A 15,538-nucleotide genomic window follows, 5' to 3' on the forward strand; every position below is an offset into this window, starting at 1 on the left:
CTGAACATATGATTCAAATTTATTAAATGCCACCGGTAATAGTAAATTTAATAAATGAGTGGCATTTAATAATTGTAATGTGGATGCAGAAACATTGGCATTCTGGGATATTTTGATAATTTACAGGAATAATAGGACAGGTATTTAAACAGAACTGATGCAAAAACCTAAGACATGCTTTTGTATCTACAACAATCTTCCCATCATAGTCCCTCTCCCTTCATGGTACAGTGATCCTGCAGGAATAGAGCAAAATGCTGGTAAATGAAAACAACTCACTATAATCATCAGTGCATAAAAAACATACAAACAAACAGGGAGCTTTGACTCAATGCAGATGTTTATTGGAACTAATGTTTGTTTTTTCATAAGAGCAACAGCTTCTGTTGTTAATAAAATCCGGGCGTGATTATTATTGCTAACAGCAGCACTCATGGTATGAAATTATAGCTTCAGTCATACAAACTGTATTCTAGAGAGGTGGGTTTTGGTTGCACAAAGAGGAGACCTTTTTAAGAGGCAGCACATTTAAAACATTTTCTTACTTACACTTTTAAAATTAATATTCACAATCAGTGATTCAAAAAGCAGCAATTTTAAAGTTGAATGAGCTGCAATTGGGGATAGCGAGTTTCTCATCAGTAGAAATGCTCAAGAATGAGGTCGCAAAGTTAGACAAGGTTGTTGTCCTCACCGATACTCCAACCCTCTGCCTCTATGGCTCTGTGAGAGATTTGGGTTTCTTGGACTTTAGCAGCAGTGCAGGAGCTGGCACAGTTAATAAGTGCTTGTAGATCACGGGGAAGCCTGGGTTCCATGGCCTATTTAGACATTTTCTCAGGATAAGGATGAAATTGCAATTGGAGGAATAAACACAACACGCTGGGTCCAGCCAGAAGTCAGTATTTGTGCACAAACCTTGAGGCCATTTCAAGTCCTGTTTAGAATTCTAACTTTAAGGAGAAAAGCTCTTTTTGGTGTTGGTTCTGATCCCAGAAAAAGAGTGTACTGGACATGTGTTTTTGTGGGAGGGGCTGGTATAATAAAGGACATCTTCAGTGGACATTTACTATTGTTCTCCCTCCATCCGGAAGGCCTCCTCCGTCTTACCTGTGGACAAGGCTCCAGTCCAGTCACCTCTTCCGGGAAGCCTTCTTGATTGATATCTCCTCCCCCAAAACCTTCATACCAGAATGGTCTTTCTTTTACCTCCATGACTTTCCAAAACAGCACTTGGCAGGGTTTATTCTGTTACACAGTAGTCACTTACATATGTTTCAAGTCTTCCAATGGGAGCTCCTAGAAGGTATAAATGATACTGTCTTCATCTAGGTAGTTCCCACAGCAGCCAGCACAGCCTGGGATGTTGGGGTGTGCCCAGGCGTGCTTGAAATGGGAAGGTATGGTGTCTTGGAATGCCTTGGGAGGATTCCAAAACAGCATTCCAGTTCTTCTTTGGCATTGAAAATGGAGTTTCTGCTAGCTTGACAAGTGTCTGATGGAGCTGGGTCCCATTGCCACCTTCCCCTTATAGAATAAACAGCAGGGCACAGAGAGGTAGAATGACTTGTTTATAGAACCAGGAGCAGGCTGTGAATTGCTGTCCCTGAGTATTCAGCCTGGGGCTTAATATATATATAAGTTCTCATTCTCCATTATCTTCCTCTTTTTTTTCAAGAGACCTGGAATTACTCCAACAGCTGCATACAGGTCAAGAGTTAAAATCCCCCAGGGAAGATCAATTTCTATAAAGCAGAAGACAGGAACTTGGAGCTTCTGACCCCTTGGAGGGCTTATATCTTGGAGCTCTGGAGGGCATAAGGTCACTAGAAGCTTCCTGAGAGAGGATGGGAGAGGCATTTTGCTTGGAAAACACTTACGGCCTTGCAAGATTAGGGAGTTCAGGGCGAGGCTTAGGGGTGAGGAGTTGGGGAATGGCTGCTTGAGGTCAGCTGTGGACATAGGAAGGAAGAGTGTAGGGGCCTGGGGTACAAACTACCAGGGCCCACCTTGAGCAGCCCAGTTTCCCAAGAAGGGAAGGAGGCCAGGGCCCAGAGCGGATGCTCTGCTTAGGAATAAGGAAGGATCCCTTGGCTCACACTTTGCCTGGCCTGTGTCCTTGGGAACCCACCCGTAGTGGAAAGGGGTGGGTATTGCAGGAGCAGCAGCAGCATTTTGTCTGCATCAAAGTTCCTTTGAACCGACTGTAAGTTTTGCCTTTTAGTTACATTGGGTTTACTTCATCTTATCAGGGGGAAAATGGCTTCATTGTATCTTAGATCGTCAGAGCTTGGAGGACCCTTTGAAATGAGGGAAAAGGACTTGCATAGGGTCATACAGGGGGCTAAGGGCAAAGCTAGTTCTAGAACCAGGTGTCTGCCTTTCCAAACCTCAATCCCCAGGCTCCCTCCTGTCCGTGCTTCTCTCAGGCCCTTCTGCAATCTGGCATCTAGCGCATGTTCCTAGCTACATTGCTAGGGGACACACCATAGGACTCAGAACCTTGTCTGTTTTGCTTTTTTAGGGGTGAAGGTGAAGATGGATGTTGGGAAAGTTGCACGGTGGCAAAAAAGCATACAGCATTTAAAGGCAGATGGAGATGGTCAAGGCTGAGGGGAGAGGTGTGTCACTGATCAATGCTAAGACCCAGGCAGGGGTTTGTAATTGAGCTTCGTTTGCCTGGTAGACGCACCGACCTTCTGCTAAGGCGCATGTGTTGAAAGCAGTGTATGCTATGCACTGTGTTAAGTGCTATGCATCTATTAGTTAATCTTTTCCTCATCAGACTTTTATGAGGTAGGTAAGGTATAGCATTTCCATCTTATGAAGAAACTGAGGTTCGAAGAGATGCGGTCACCTGCCCAGCACTGCAAACTAGTAAGTGATAGAGCCTGGATTTGGCCTGTGTTCCGACCACTCCCCTGCTCCATCTCTTTAAAGAGAGTGAAAAGCGGGTGAAGATACCTGCTCTATTGCCCAGTAATGGATAGGCTGAAGGAGGGGGGATGGGAGGAAGGAAAGGAGAAATGGCTGCTTTCATCGGAGGATTGTCCTCTGCTACTGACTGCCCACAGCCCGTGGTGCTGGGGCTGAGGAGCCAAATTCAGTTCCTCACTCCGGTGACCCTCTGAATCCAGTCCTTGTTGTGGTGGATGTAAGAGTATACTCCGTAGCGGTCCTTCTTCCCGCAGTCCTCACCCCAGGACACAGTGCCCACTAGGTACCACTGGCCTCTTTCCCTATTCAAGGTCACCATGGGGCCTCCAGAGTCACCCGCACAGGCGTCCTTTCCCCCTAGATGAAAAAGAGGCACAGATGAAGATAAAATGCCCCTTCCCAGCCCGTCTCCTTCTCCCAAGTATGGGTTGTAGTTCAGAGAATTGGGCACTAGAGGGCACAGCAGACCGTTGGACCCAAACCTCGCTCTGGGCAGTTCTAGGTCAGGCCGCATCAAAGCTGAAATGATTCTAGAAAGCACTGATTCAGACCTCTTTCTTTCTTTTCTTTTTCTTTTATCTTTTTTTTTTTTTTTTGAGATGGAGTTTCGCTCTGTCACACACAGGCTAGAGTGCAGTGGCACGATCTCAGCTCACAGCAACCTCTACCTCCTGGGTTCAAGCGATTCTCCAGCCTCAGCCTCCCGAGTAGCTGGGACTACAGGCACCTGCCACCACGCCTGGCTAATTTTTGTATTTTTAGTAGAGATGGGGTTTCGCCATGTTAGCAAGACAGGTCTCGAACTCCCGACCTCAGGTGATCCACCCGCCTCGGCCTCCCAAAGTGCTGGGATTACAGGCATGAACCACCGCGCCCGGCCAAGGCCTCTTTCTTAAGGGAAACACTGGACTTGGGAAGGGAATGATGAGCATCCTGTAGATATCTTTTCTCCGATGCATCTTCTCCTGTGGAATCCCTCCTCCCACGGCCTTCCTCCAGTCCCCTGCGCCCCCACACTGGCAGCCCACCAGGCTGGGAGGCCTCTGTGCTCCCTTGCTGGCTCTGCACCACTCCCTGGCTGGCAGTGCCCCTGTTGTATGCCAGCCTCTTAACCCACCTTCCTTCTCCCCAGCACAGATCATGTCCCTGGTCACTTTCTTCTTCAGCGGGGCATAAGCCTTCTGGCAGGTGCTGTGGTCAACAATCGGGATTTCAATCTAGAACACAAAGCTGTTATTGGTCCTCACCCCTGGCTGAGAAGCCTCTGCTATTCTGACACCCCTGAAGATGGCTCCTGTCCACTCCATACCTGGACGGACCTGTGTCTACCTTAGACTTGATCTAAGAGACTGCCCCATGCTACAGGTGAAGGAACAGTTGAGTGGAGAATCAGGAGGCCCGTGTTCTAGGGTAGTCTTGGCTATGAAGACCTTGGCTGTGTGAACTTGGGCAAGTAACATGCCCTCTCTGGGCCTCAGATCTCTCATCAGTAAGATAGAGGTAATAATACTTGCCTAGGAGATGTATTAGTCAATAGGACAATGTATACAAAAATGAAGGTTGGTTTTCTTTTCTCTCACCCCTACTGTAGGACCTAGAACATGTGGCTTACTCATTGTTTTTCAGACTCTGAGACTCAGTTTCCTCATCTGAAAAATGGAAGTTGCAGTATTTGATATACTAATCACTGTACAAAGAGGAGAGGCATGAACAAGTGCTTTGTAAAGTACACACACTGTATAAGTATTAATTACTGTGGAGTTATCACTGCTGGCTTTGCAGCAAGCACTTTCTTATGTTGTCCTCCCTCACTACAGTATGAGCGTCTGTCTCGATGCTGGATCTGTATTTTATGCATTTCTATCTTACATTGCTTGGAGCTTAGTAGATACCCAGAAAAAATATATATATTTTTTGCAATGCAGCAAAATTGATACATAAAAATAAGGCATTGTGACTATTATTGCCCTTGATCCAGGGTGGGGGTAACTGTTGGAGTAGATGTCTGGAATAAAAAGAGGAAACATGTGATTCTCTTTCAGTCAAATCAAGAACTGAATGGGCCATATTCTCTAAATGGACAACTCCTGTTGCCTTTGCTGGGAGGAAACCAGAGGCCATTCAGATCCCTCTTGGGCCATGGCCTTCCCTGGATAAGGGGAGAGGAAGCCAGGGCAGGGTGGTCCTGAGGACAGGTCCTCAGCAACTGTTGAGCACCTGATTCGTCATTCAGGTATCATTTCAGCATCACTTCCTTTGGGAATGCCTCCTGAAGCCCTGAGACGAGATCAGATTCTCCTTCATATGTTCTGGAGCATCCTACATTTCTCTTTCTCCACCTTTATCACATCCATAACTACTTTCTGTCCATCCCACTTGACCATGAGCCCAAGGAGGCCAGGGACCAGATCTATCCTTTTACCCCAGCACAGCTAGTAGCTAGTACAGCGTGTGGTACTGAGGAAACACCAAATAGACCCCCGGGAGTTAGTGAATGAAGAGATGAACGGTTGTTGCAAATCCCAAATTTTAAAGTATGTCAAAATAATATATGTGGAAGAATTTAGAAACTAGCTGTGTCAGTCATAGGCCCCTGTGATATCAGAGCCAAGCAACTCTTTGAGGGCATCTCCTGTTGCCCCATAACTTTGCAGTTGGAAATAGTATCTTATGGTCTAGAGAGGCAAAATAAGTTGCTTCAGATGACCCAGCAAGTTAGTAGGAGCCAAGACTTGAAACTATGGCTCCTTACTTTTAGTTCAGTGTTTTTTGTTTTTTTTTCCCTGAAATGATAGGATTTGAACTTCTAAGTGTAATTGTCAAGTTCATTACTGCAAAGACTGTGGTTCTCAAGAGCCTGGCTCATTCTGGCCAATTTGGTGTGCAGTTCTCATGGTGTGCAGCTGGATTGTCACCCATGGGAGTGTCTAAACTTGCTGTTTTCTGGGAGAATTTTCATAAGCTAAGCCTTTAATAAGCTACCAGGAAAACTTAACAGTGTTTAGAGGCTAGAGTCCATGACATGTAGAACAAACAAATCAAGCTTTCTGGGGTTCAAAGTCTCATTGAACTTTGGAGGTGGGTCTGGGCTCCTAGTTTCCCTCTCACCAACCCCCACCCAAGCCTCAAAATCCCTAAGGGAACAATATGGAGCAGGAAGGCCCAGTGCAGAGCTGAGGTGTCACTGTCTGTAGGTTATAAAATGCACTTCACCTCCATCAGGGTCTCTGGGAACCTTTGTAAGAACTGCTTCCCCCAGCCGCTGACGATGACCATGGCTCCTGGAGGAGAGAAGATACTGTGAGAACACAGAGGCTATCTGTGGGGTGTTTGGAGGGGTGCAGCTTGCAGCTCCATCATCCTCTTCTGTGGAGGAAAGACTGGATTGTTCTTCTCAGAGAAAGGTGGCGTAGTGGGGAGGAAGACGTGAAAGGCAGCTGGGCCACAGATTACCTGCGGCAGAGCTAAGGGCACTGGTTTCTATGATGTGTTACTGGTTTACTTGTTTAGTTTTCTATTTGTCCCACCCTCAACTAGTCTGAAAACTAGGGTCCACGAGAGCATAATCTCATTCTTGGTCACTGCTATATCACAATGCCTATAACAATGCTGGCACATCGTAGGTGCTCAATCAAGAACAGCAAATAAATACAAAGCCCAGCCTAGTCCACTGTGTGCTATGGTGCCTTTAGCAAGCCCTCCTCTCTGCTCCCCTTCTAAGCCTCTGTTTTCCTATCCATAAAATGAGGAGGCTGGACTTGGTATTCTCTAAAACCCCTTTCAGAGTTGATATTCTAGAAGTCTATGAAGTTGGTAAATCTGTAGGGCAATGTGGAAGTGGGTTGAGCACTGACAGAGCAATTATTTTCTCATTTGAAAAACAGCCTGGATACTGAAAACAGTGGTGGGCTGAAAGTCAGAAAACTTGTACTATATCCCCAGATCTGCTTCATACAAGCTGCATCTTGGGTGAGTCACCTCACCTTGCTGACCCTTAGCTTTCTCATTTGTAAATGGGGCTACAATGCCACCTTGCAAGGCTTGCATGATTCGTAAATAAGTTAATAAACATAAAGCACCTGGAACATGGTGGGCACATGGCACCCAATGAGTCAAAGCCAGCTACACCTGTGCCTTTCCTGTTGGCTCAGTTCCCCTAAATACTCCTCAGATTACATCTCCGCCATTTTTCTTTTGAGCTAAAGGAAGTGAACTTGATGTGGCACCACTGAAATTAGAATGAAAAGGAAGCCAGCTGGCATGGGTCACCTATGTTTAAGTATTATCTCAAACATGGAAATATCACAGCCACCACATGGGATAGCATCTCCAGTTTAGAGGTAAGGGGGTTGAGGCTTAATGAGGTTAAATAACTTCCTCAAGGTCACCCAACTAGGAAATGGTCGCAGTGGGGTTTGAGCCTGTGCTGAGTATTAAGCCATTGTCCCCCAGCTCGAGACTTACCCTTCTATACTCTGCTTTGTGGCACTAGGGATGAGACTCTGAAGTGGGCAGTTCTACTTTGCTAGCTGGTTTCCTGAAAACAGGGGGCACTTTCAGAAAGGCAGGAAGACTTGCTTTGGCTGTTGGCATCAGCCCTGGCAGTGGTTTTTCACCCCAGTAGTGGCCATTGTTTCCAGCTGTTTTCCTTAGCACATTAGACTCTTCTGCAGAAGTTCAGGTTCTGGCTCCATAGGGCCCCTTTTTCAAGCTTCTAATTTCTAACTCCAGGTTCTTACCTTTGTTTCCTCAGCCCTAGGGCTGGTGGTTTCTTCCTGCAGGTACCATCTCTATGATCTCAGTTCTTCCCTTTTACTTCTCCATTGCTCCAGTGCCCTATATTAAATTCTCTCTGTTACGATAACTAGTCTAGGTTTTGGTTTTCCATCTGGACCCTCGGGTCTGACTGTTTACTATGTGCTTCCCACAACTTTTGCTGCCTTGGACCCAGTTCTGACTTGGCCGTTTGAAGGGAAGCAGCTGGTGAGTCATGCAGACACTGTCAGCTGACTTAATTGGCACCAGAGCTTCACTAACATGAAGACGGAATCCCTGTGGAGGCACCAGCTGCCCTGCAGAGGTGGAGGTGGGGGAAAGTACCTTCCTGCTGGGGTCCCTCTGGCAGACAGATGGGCATCACGAAGGCATTCAGCACTGGGATCTCCAACAGCTCCACCAGAGCCACGTCATTCTCGAATGTGTTGGGGTCATACTGGGGGTGGAGAGTGATGTGTTTGACACTGAGATGCTGTTCGTTTTCATCTGACTGGCGCCTCCAATGCTTGCCTGGGCAAGAAGAAGACATGTGAGGCATGGGGGCAACAGAGGATAAGGTCATACCTTGTTCCCTGTCAGCCCCCACCCCAGCCCCATCCAGCCCGTGCCTCCAGCCTTAGCCCTTTCACTGCCTTCATCCACCTTTCCCGGACATCCCACCCTATTGGTCATTTTCTACGTACTCTCATGGGTTCCCACCTCTGTCTTTCTTCAGGAACTGATGCTGTTGCCTTGTAATGCTTGTTCTGATGCCTGCTGCCACATGTTCAATCCATATCATCACCTTCAGTGCCTGCGTCAAACATTACCTCCTCCATGTAGCCTCTCAGACTCTTGGGTTAGAAGCCTTTCCCCTCTCAACTCCCAAGGCATTTTATCTGTTCTTCTTCTACAAAACTTACTGCTTGCTACTTTCCATTAGAGGTCTCTGTGCTCATATCTTATTCCTTTATTAGACTGTAAGCTCCCTGTGGGCAGAAACTAGGTCTTAATTATACTGTATCCTTAGATCCTGGCATAGTGTCAGTAGGTAAATATGTGTGGACCTGAATTGAATCAGCTGGTCATCTGATTTTATAAACAAGAGGGGAAATCTGGATCGTATATGTATGATCCATTTGAAGCCACCGGTTCATGGAAATCTAACAGGTCTTTGGAAATTATCTAGAAGCCTCCTCATTTTATCGTTGTGAAACTGAAGCATAGAATTCAATGCCTTGCTCATGGTCATGTGTCTGGAGAATCATATTTTGCACTTGGACTCAGGTTCCTGGACCTCCATCCCAGGTGTCCTGCCCTGACAAATGAGTGAGCAAGTGAGTGAGCAGACACGCCTTGGAAAGGGCCAGTAGGTCATTCCCAGAACCACAGTTGGCTTCGAGAATCAGCTTGCCCCTCACTCACTCACCCAGGATGATTTTGAAGTCAGAAGGGCTGAGCAAGTCTGAGTTATGTAGGGTCGGATCTTCTGGATCGAGTGATTGGTGGAGGCAGTGTGCGGCGGTCACAATCCAGCTGGAGCCTGGGGAACGGAACACATGTCTCATCATCCTGCATTGCCAGATCTTGCCTCCCTCTGTCTTGAGCTGAGGGTCTTCAGGCTACTCCAGAGGACCCCTCAAGACCTCGAAAATGGCCATACTTCTCTCCATTGTATTTTATGGCCCCTAACTCAAATGCTCATCTGATCCTAATCTGAAGATTAGGGTTTAAACCTGTGACTTTTACCTGCCTATTCCAACCGAGGCCAGGACTGAACACTGTAAACAGGATTTCAGGGATCCGTTAAGCCCATGGCATTGGTGAGAGCCAGAGAGCCCAAGGTGGGTGCACAGAAAGCCTGTGGTCAACTGGCTGCCTTCTCAGGCCTTGGTTCTCAAAGTGTGGTCCCTGGACCAGCAACATTAGCATCACCTGGAAGCTTCATAGAAATGAAGACTCTTAGGCCGGCCCCACCTCAGATCCACTGAATCAGAATTTTCATTTTAACAAGACTCCTCAGTAATTTGTATGCACATTAAAGTTTAACACTGACGAATCAGAGGCTAGCTACAACTGGCTGCACATTAGAATTACCTGGAGAATGAAAAAAGAGTAAATCAGTGTCTGGACATATATCTAGACCATTTATGTCATGGGGGTGGAACCCAGGCACAGATAATGTTTTAAACATTTCCTTAGTTAATTCTACTGCTGCCAGGGTGGAGAATCACTGCTCTGATCTAGATCCTTCATTATATAGACAGGAATCCTGAGGCCTGGAGAAAGCAGAGATGTCCAGGGTCACCCAGCAGGTTGGTTTCAGGGTCAGGGTCAGGGCCAGGGCCAGACCCCAGGGCTCTTGATAGTCAGCTTAGTGCATTTCCTGTGTCTCAGCTGGCATCTTTCTGGATGGACAGGCATCTGCCCTTCGTTTAATGCAGGGTCAGGCTTCCATTCACCTCTTATATGGAGCAGATGACAAGCCCATAAGTAGCTGAGCCCAGAGACATATCCAGGATGAGCCAAGCAGAAAGAAAAGCTCTAGAACATGGGGGTGGGGGAGGCTGAGTATCAGGTCAAATTTCAGGGTCGAGGGCAGAAGTGCTTAGTTCCAGAGCAGGTTCCAGGCTCCACTTGGCCCTCTCAGAAGCAGCTATGTGCTCCTGGTTCCTGGCCAGGGCTCCACTTAGGCCGCTCTTCTCTGCCCTGGGGCATTTTTTGATCCCTGCCCACTTCCAGGACCAGATCTTCCAGGTGGATCGGGTGTGCTGAGGTGCCCAGGGTAGGAGAGCCTGCCTTGGCGTGGGGCTCAGGGCCGTTTGGATGAACCCACGGGTGTACACTGGCCAGTTCAGAGACATAGCTTGGCCTCTCAGCTCTGCAGATCCCTCTACCCAGGCATCAGTGTGGGCATTAACGAGGTGCTTTCCCCTTCCTCTGTCCCTTGGCTGCTTTCCTATTTCTTCTGCCCTCTCCTATCCTTCCCTTGCTCTTTAAGACTGAAAGACGGGAGGGAGACAGAAATGATAGATCAGGGTTGCTGCAGGGAGTGCGAAGCATGAGGGCATTCCAGCTTGGCTGAGGGTAGAGAAGTGAACGTCAAACATTTTTCAAACATAAGTCATAGGGAATAAACACACAATGAATAACAATACATGGTGGACATTAGTGGACTCAAAAATTCAAGGTTTGTCCTAGCTAATCGGGAGGCTGAGGCAGGAGAATGGCTTGAAGCCGGGAGGCAGAGGTTGCAGTGAGCTGAGATTGCACCACTGTACTCCATCCTGGCGATAGAGCGAGACTCCTTCTCAAAAAAAAAAAAAAAAAAAAAAAATCAAAGTTTAAGAAAATGAATTCATTCTTAAAATTAGGTGCACACAACCCATCTCTCTTACTTGCCCTCTAACAAAATCGGAGCTGTCTGGTGAAGCAGAGTCTTCCCTCCCTCTGCCCTCGCTGGCAGCTCTTCCTCCACACCACCCTGCTTCTCTCCAACTTCCCTTCAGGTCCCTCCTTCCCTGGCTTCTTCTCTCCTGGGTATCTTGTGCCCTGCCGGTACCTCTTCCTCTTGTTATATTGTTCCCTTTCATTTTTCTCGTTACTCTCTTCAATCCTCTATCTTATTTTTCAGGTATCTCTCAGTGTTCTCTGCCTCTCTCTGTCCTTTCCATTGTTGTCTTTCCAATTCTGGTCCTCTGTCTCCCTTCCCTTCTCTCCCTTGGTCCTCTCCCCGACTCTGCTCCCACTGAACTGCCCTCAGCCCTGTCTGGCCCTATAATACCTTCCCTCACTCTCTTTACCTCTCTGGGGGACTCCTTTGAGTGAGATCATTCATCTTTGGGCCTGTGAGAATGTAAGGATAAATTCCTTGCAGAGTAGGGATTTATGTAGCCCTGGTGCTTTGGCTGCAGTTCTAGCCCAGACCTGATGCCTTGCCAAAGGGATCCCTGCCCCAGAGCTGTCCACCCCTTGTTGGATCTGGAGGAGGGTGAGGCTGAGTGAGAGGCATGCCCGTCAGCCTGGGAGCTGCCCATGCAGAGATGGGCCAAGCCTGGCCTTCTTCCTTGGGGGTGGGATCCGATTAGATAGCCTAGATTGCTATTCAGTTTTCTTTTGACATCAGAACTGGAATAGATCTTAGATTGCCTGGACCAAACCGTGTCAGGGAGAGCCACTGGCTATTCTTATTCTTGCTCCCACTCCCACCCACATTCCATTACAAAGGTGACAGTCCTATTTCCCAGTGTTATCGAATCTGCCTCCTTATTTCCATCCATCATACCCTGTTCTTACTCTGAGGCTATGCCTTCTCTCCCCACCGCTGCAATGGATGCCTTACTGATCTCCTGGCCTCCAGTTTCACCCTCCTTTTTATCAATGCTGCCTCTGGAGAGAACTTTCCAGAACATACTTATCAACCTAAAGCAGCGTTCAAGACAAGATAGAAATTCCTAAGCATAGCATTCAAGGTCTTTGTAAATCGACCTTCCGTGATCCCCAAGGGTGAGTTTCCTGGCTCTCCCTGAACTCACAGCCCTGGCATGCCCTGTCTTTGACCTCCATGTACTGTTATTCATGGTTGAGACACTCCCTGACTTTGTCCTTCCCAGTGCCAGAGACAGACCAGGATCCAGTCTAGTCGAGAACTCTTTCTACCACACTGTGCTTCTGCGCCCTGACGCTAGTGTGCACAATGATTCTCAATGAAGAAACCTTGGTCAGTCTCCAAGGAGGGGGTTCAGTTCCTTAGCTTCCACTCTTCCACCTTCTCCTTACCTAGAAGGGAGCCCCCGCAGAAGGGCTGCCCATTCAGGTGTGACAGCATGGCAATCCAGGGAGTGGTGCCTTTCTGGGCTGGGCGTCCGTTGAAGATCCTGGCCATCAGCTTCCGGGAGAATTTGGGGAGCCCACACACTGCATCCAAGAGAGGGAGGGAGAGACAGATCAGACTCTGGGCTCCATCTTGCCCACTGCCAGAGCTCCCAGCTCATCACCCTGTTAGGGACATCTATTATTTTTGCTCCTCCACCATTAATTGACCTTCCTGATAATAGCATCCCAATCTTTCTTTGGAGGCTGCACTTTCCCTATTCTTAGTCTATGCAGCTAGAGGTGGATTGACCTCACCTCTGGTTTCGGGATAGGAATGTGACTGATCAAAGCCATGCACTTTCTGGTCACAGCAATTGCTCAGAGATTGGAATGTGACCTTGGCTGGACCAATGAAAGCCTTACTTGAGAATTTTGCTAAACATATTACAGAAGAGAAAGTCATTCCCTACTGGAATTGCCAAGCCATAAGCCCAGATCTGCCAACAATCACTTCATTAAGAGTCTGCTGAGCATGATGAAGAAAAGTGGAGCTGAAAGTTGAGGGGCAAAGAGAGAGATTGCACCCTAATAGTTGAGCTCTTTGATCTAATGATACGTGAAGCCTTTTGGTACAGCCTTTTCAGTTATGTGTGCCTATAAATTACCTTTTTTCCCCTTAAGCTGCTTACGTTGGGTTTATGTCACTTACAAATGAAAGAGTCACAGCTAATAAAGCATCATTATGCTCCACCCACAGGAATCTTGTCTCCTCAGAGAAGCCCTTCCTCAGGGCCTTGTGGAGTTGAAGATCCCCTCCACCACAGTGTCTGCCTGCTCCATCCCGTTTTCCACTGGCTTGGATTGACAGACATGCTCCCACATATACACTTTACAACTGAATAGTCCTTGGAGATAATCTGGTCTATCCCTTTCGTCATTCAGCTAAAGAAACCAAGGCCCAGAGAAGGAAATTGACCTCCAAAAGGTATTCCAAGAGTTAGTGGCAAGACTATAATTCTAGGTCTCCTGACTCCCAACTCTGGGCTTTTCTTACTCAGGCCAGCCCCATAAACTTTTAACTATGTGGCTTCGCAGAATACTCAGAACCCAAGCCCCAGGATCCAGGCAGTCACCTGCTACCTTTGTAGCTGTCACCAGGCTGGAGATGCTCTGCATCCACAACCTTGATGCAGCCGCAGCATCTCCCAGCATCATTCTACATGCCCACAGCCAGCTTCCCCAAGCTAATGCCCTGCCTCCATTCCCAACAGATGCTCAGAGCCCAATGAGTGGGAAATCCCTGAGTGGGAACCCCACTGAGTGGGAACCATCCTCCTCACCATCTCTTCTTCCTATAAACTTTATTGTCTTCAGAACTAATTTTTCACCTGGATCTCTTAACTTTTGAACTCTTGGAGACCTGGCCTTGGAGATTGTCACCCCTCTCCTGTATTTTTCATCTCTCCTTATTCTATGCCTCCAAAACACAGTCAAGACTTTTCATCCTAAAAATCAGCTTCCATTTCCCCATTCGCCATTCATTCCACAGTCTCTCCTTCTCCTCCCTTCTATAGTAAAGCTTCTGAAAAGACGAGTTGACATTCCTTTCCCACATTCTTCCTCCCCCTTTGGAGCCAGATTCAGAAGAAGAAAGTGCCACGTACTGCACAAACTTGGAAATAGGCAGCCATTTGAATATTTAACAGGTCTACAAATAGTAGATGGAAATAAAATGTCTCTGAGACCATAAATGGAACTTCAACCATGATATCTACATACAGAGTAGGATACTATTTTTCGAATCTTATCAGATACATTTTTCATCCCTAGGAATCTGCTGTGCACTGTGGCTTCCAAGCCACTGAAGCTGGAGCATCCACGGTTTTAAGCAAAGGCTGGATAAGGCTTTGACTTGAAAGAGCAAAGCAGAAACCAGTCTGGAAAGACGGACTTTCATTTTGAAGAGTCAGGCTTTATAGTAAGAATAAAAAATTTGTAGGTTTCAAGGAACCAAAACATGGAGAACTGAACATGTAATTTTTACCGTAAGGCTTAGGGAAGATGCAAGGGCAGTTTCCTACCTCTGAGAAAAGAGCTAAAAGCCCATCCTGGGAGACTGAGAAGGCTGGAGAGAGAGGAAGGAGGGAGTACAGAGAGAGGACGGAGAAAGAGAGGACCAAGGAAGAGAGAAGTCCTGGAGACTTGAAATTCACACATGGAGCCTGCTGTCTGCATACCCCTCAGGGATGACGATGGAGACTTGATTCCTGTCCTGGGGAACTTCCATCCTGCAGTCCTTCACTGGACTCTTGGCAGCATTGGGTGCTGTTGACTACTTCATCCCTCTTTACAACTCGTCCTCTTGGCTTCTGAAGCACTTTTCTCCCTGCGTTTCTGATCCCTTCCTTTTTTTCTTTTTTTTCCCTTGTGGCCTGTCTTTTCTTCATGCCTTCTGTGATGCTGGTGTTTCACCCATTTGGCCCCAGGCCTTGGTCTCCTTTTCTTATCTGTAAATTTCCCGTAGATGATGCCCTCTACCTCTATGCCATCATACTACCCATGTGCTGATGAACTTCAAATCAGTGTCTTTAAATCTGCCCTGTCCTCTAAAACTCATCATTCTTTACTGCCTACTTACATTTCCAGCTGGATTGCTCATAAACTCTTCCAGCTCAGGGAAACCAAGCCCAAGTATCCACCCTTCACTAACCTTCTCTCCTTTGTTATTCCAGATGTCTGCTGATGTCTGAATCAATCACATCCTTGTCTCCCTTTTCTTCAACCCCATGTTCAATCAGTCACTAAGCTGCTGGTAAATCCCTAGGAGAAGGAGAGTGATGTGTCTCCCCAACTCCATGTCAGAAAGTGCTCTCTAGGTAACCTCATCACACCTCAGTACCTCAATATGTTACAACATAAAGTCCAAGTATCAAAAGAAAAACAAAAATTGGAAATGTAATAGAACATGAGACACGATAGTCCTTCAAACCATAAAGTGCAAAGCATAAATAAGCTCTTATTTTCATTCCCA

General features: G+C 47.1%; 1 protein-coding gene across 1 annotated transcript in view; it reads right to left on the minus strand.

Moving 5' to 3' along the window:
- Positions 1–304: 304 nt before the first annotated feature.
- Positions 305–15,538, minus strand: part of MASP1 (MBL associated serine protease 1) — a 74,277-nt gene continuing 59,043 nt past the window's right edge. The window contains exons 11-16 of the mRNA XM_063620501.1: positions 12,472–12,609; positions 9,122–9,235; positions 8,038–8,223; positions 6,151–6,218; positions 4,055–4,154; positions 305–3,294 (exon numbers count right to left, since the gene is read on the minus strand). Of these exons, the coding sequence (XP_063476571.1) occupies positions 3,104–3,294; positions 4,055–4,154; positions 6,151–6,218; positions 8,038–8,223; positions 9,122–9,235; positions 12,472–12,609 (797 nt within the window). The 3' untranslated portion in view covers positions 305–3,103. The remainder of the gene's footprint in view (positions 3,295–4,054; positions 4,155–6,150; positions 6,219–8,037; positions 8,224–9,121; positions 9,236–12,471; positions 12,610–15,538) is intronic.

Source organism: Symphalangus syndactylus, chromosome 17 (assembly GCF_028878055.3).
Source record: "Symphalangus syndactylus isolate Jambi chromosome 17, NHGRI_mSymSyn1-v2.1_pri, whole genome shotgun sequence".
Taxonomy (NCBI): Eukaryota; Metazoa; Chordata; class Mammalia; order Primates; family Hylobatidae; genus Symphalangus; species Symphalangus syndactylus.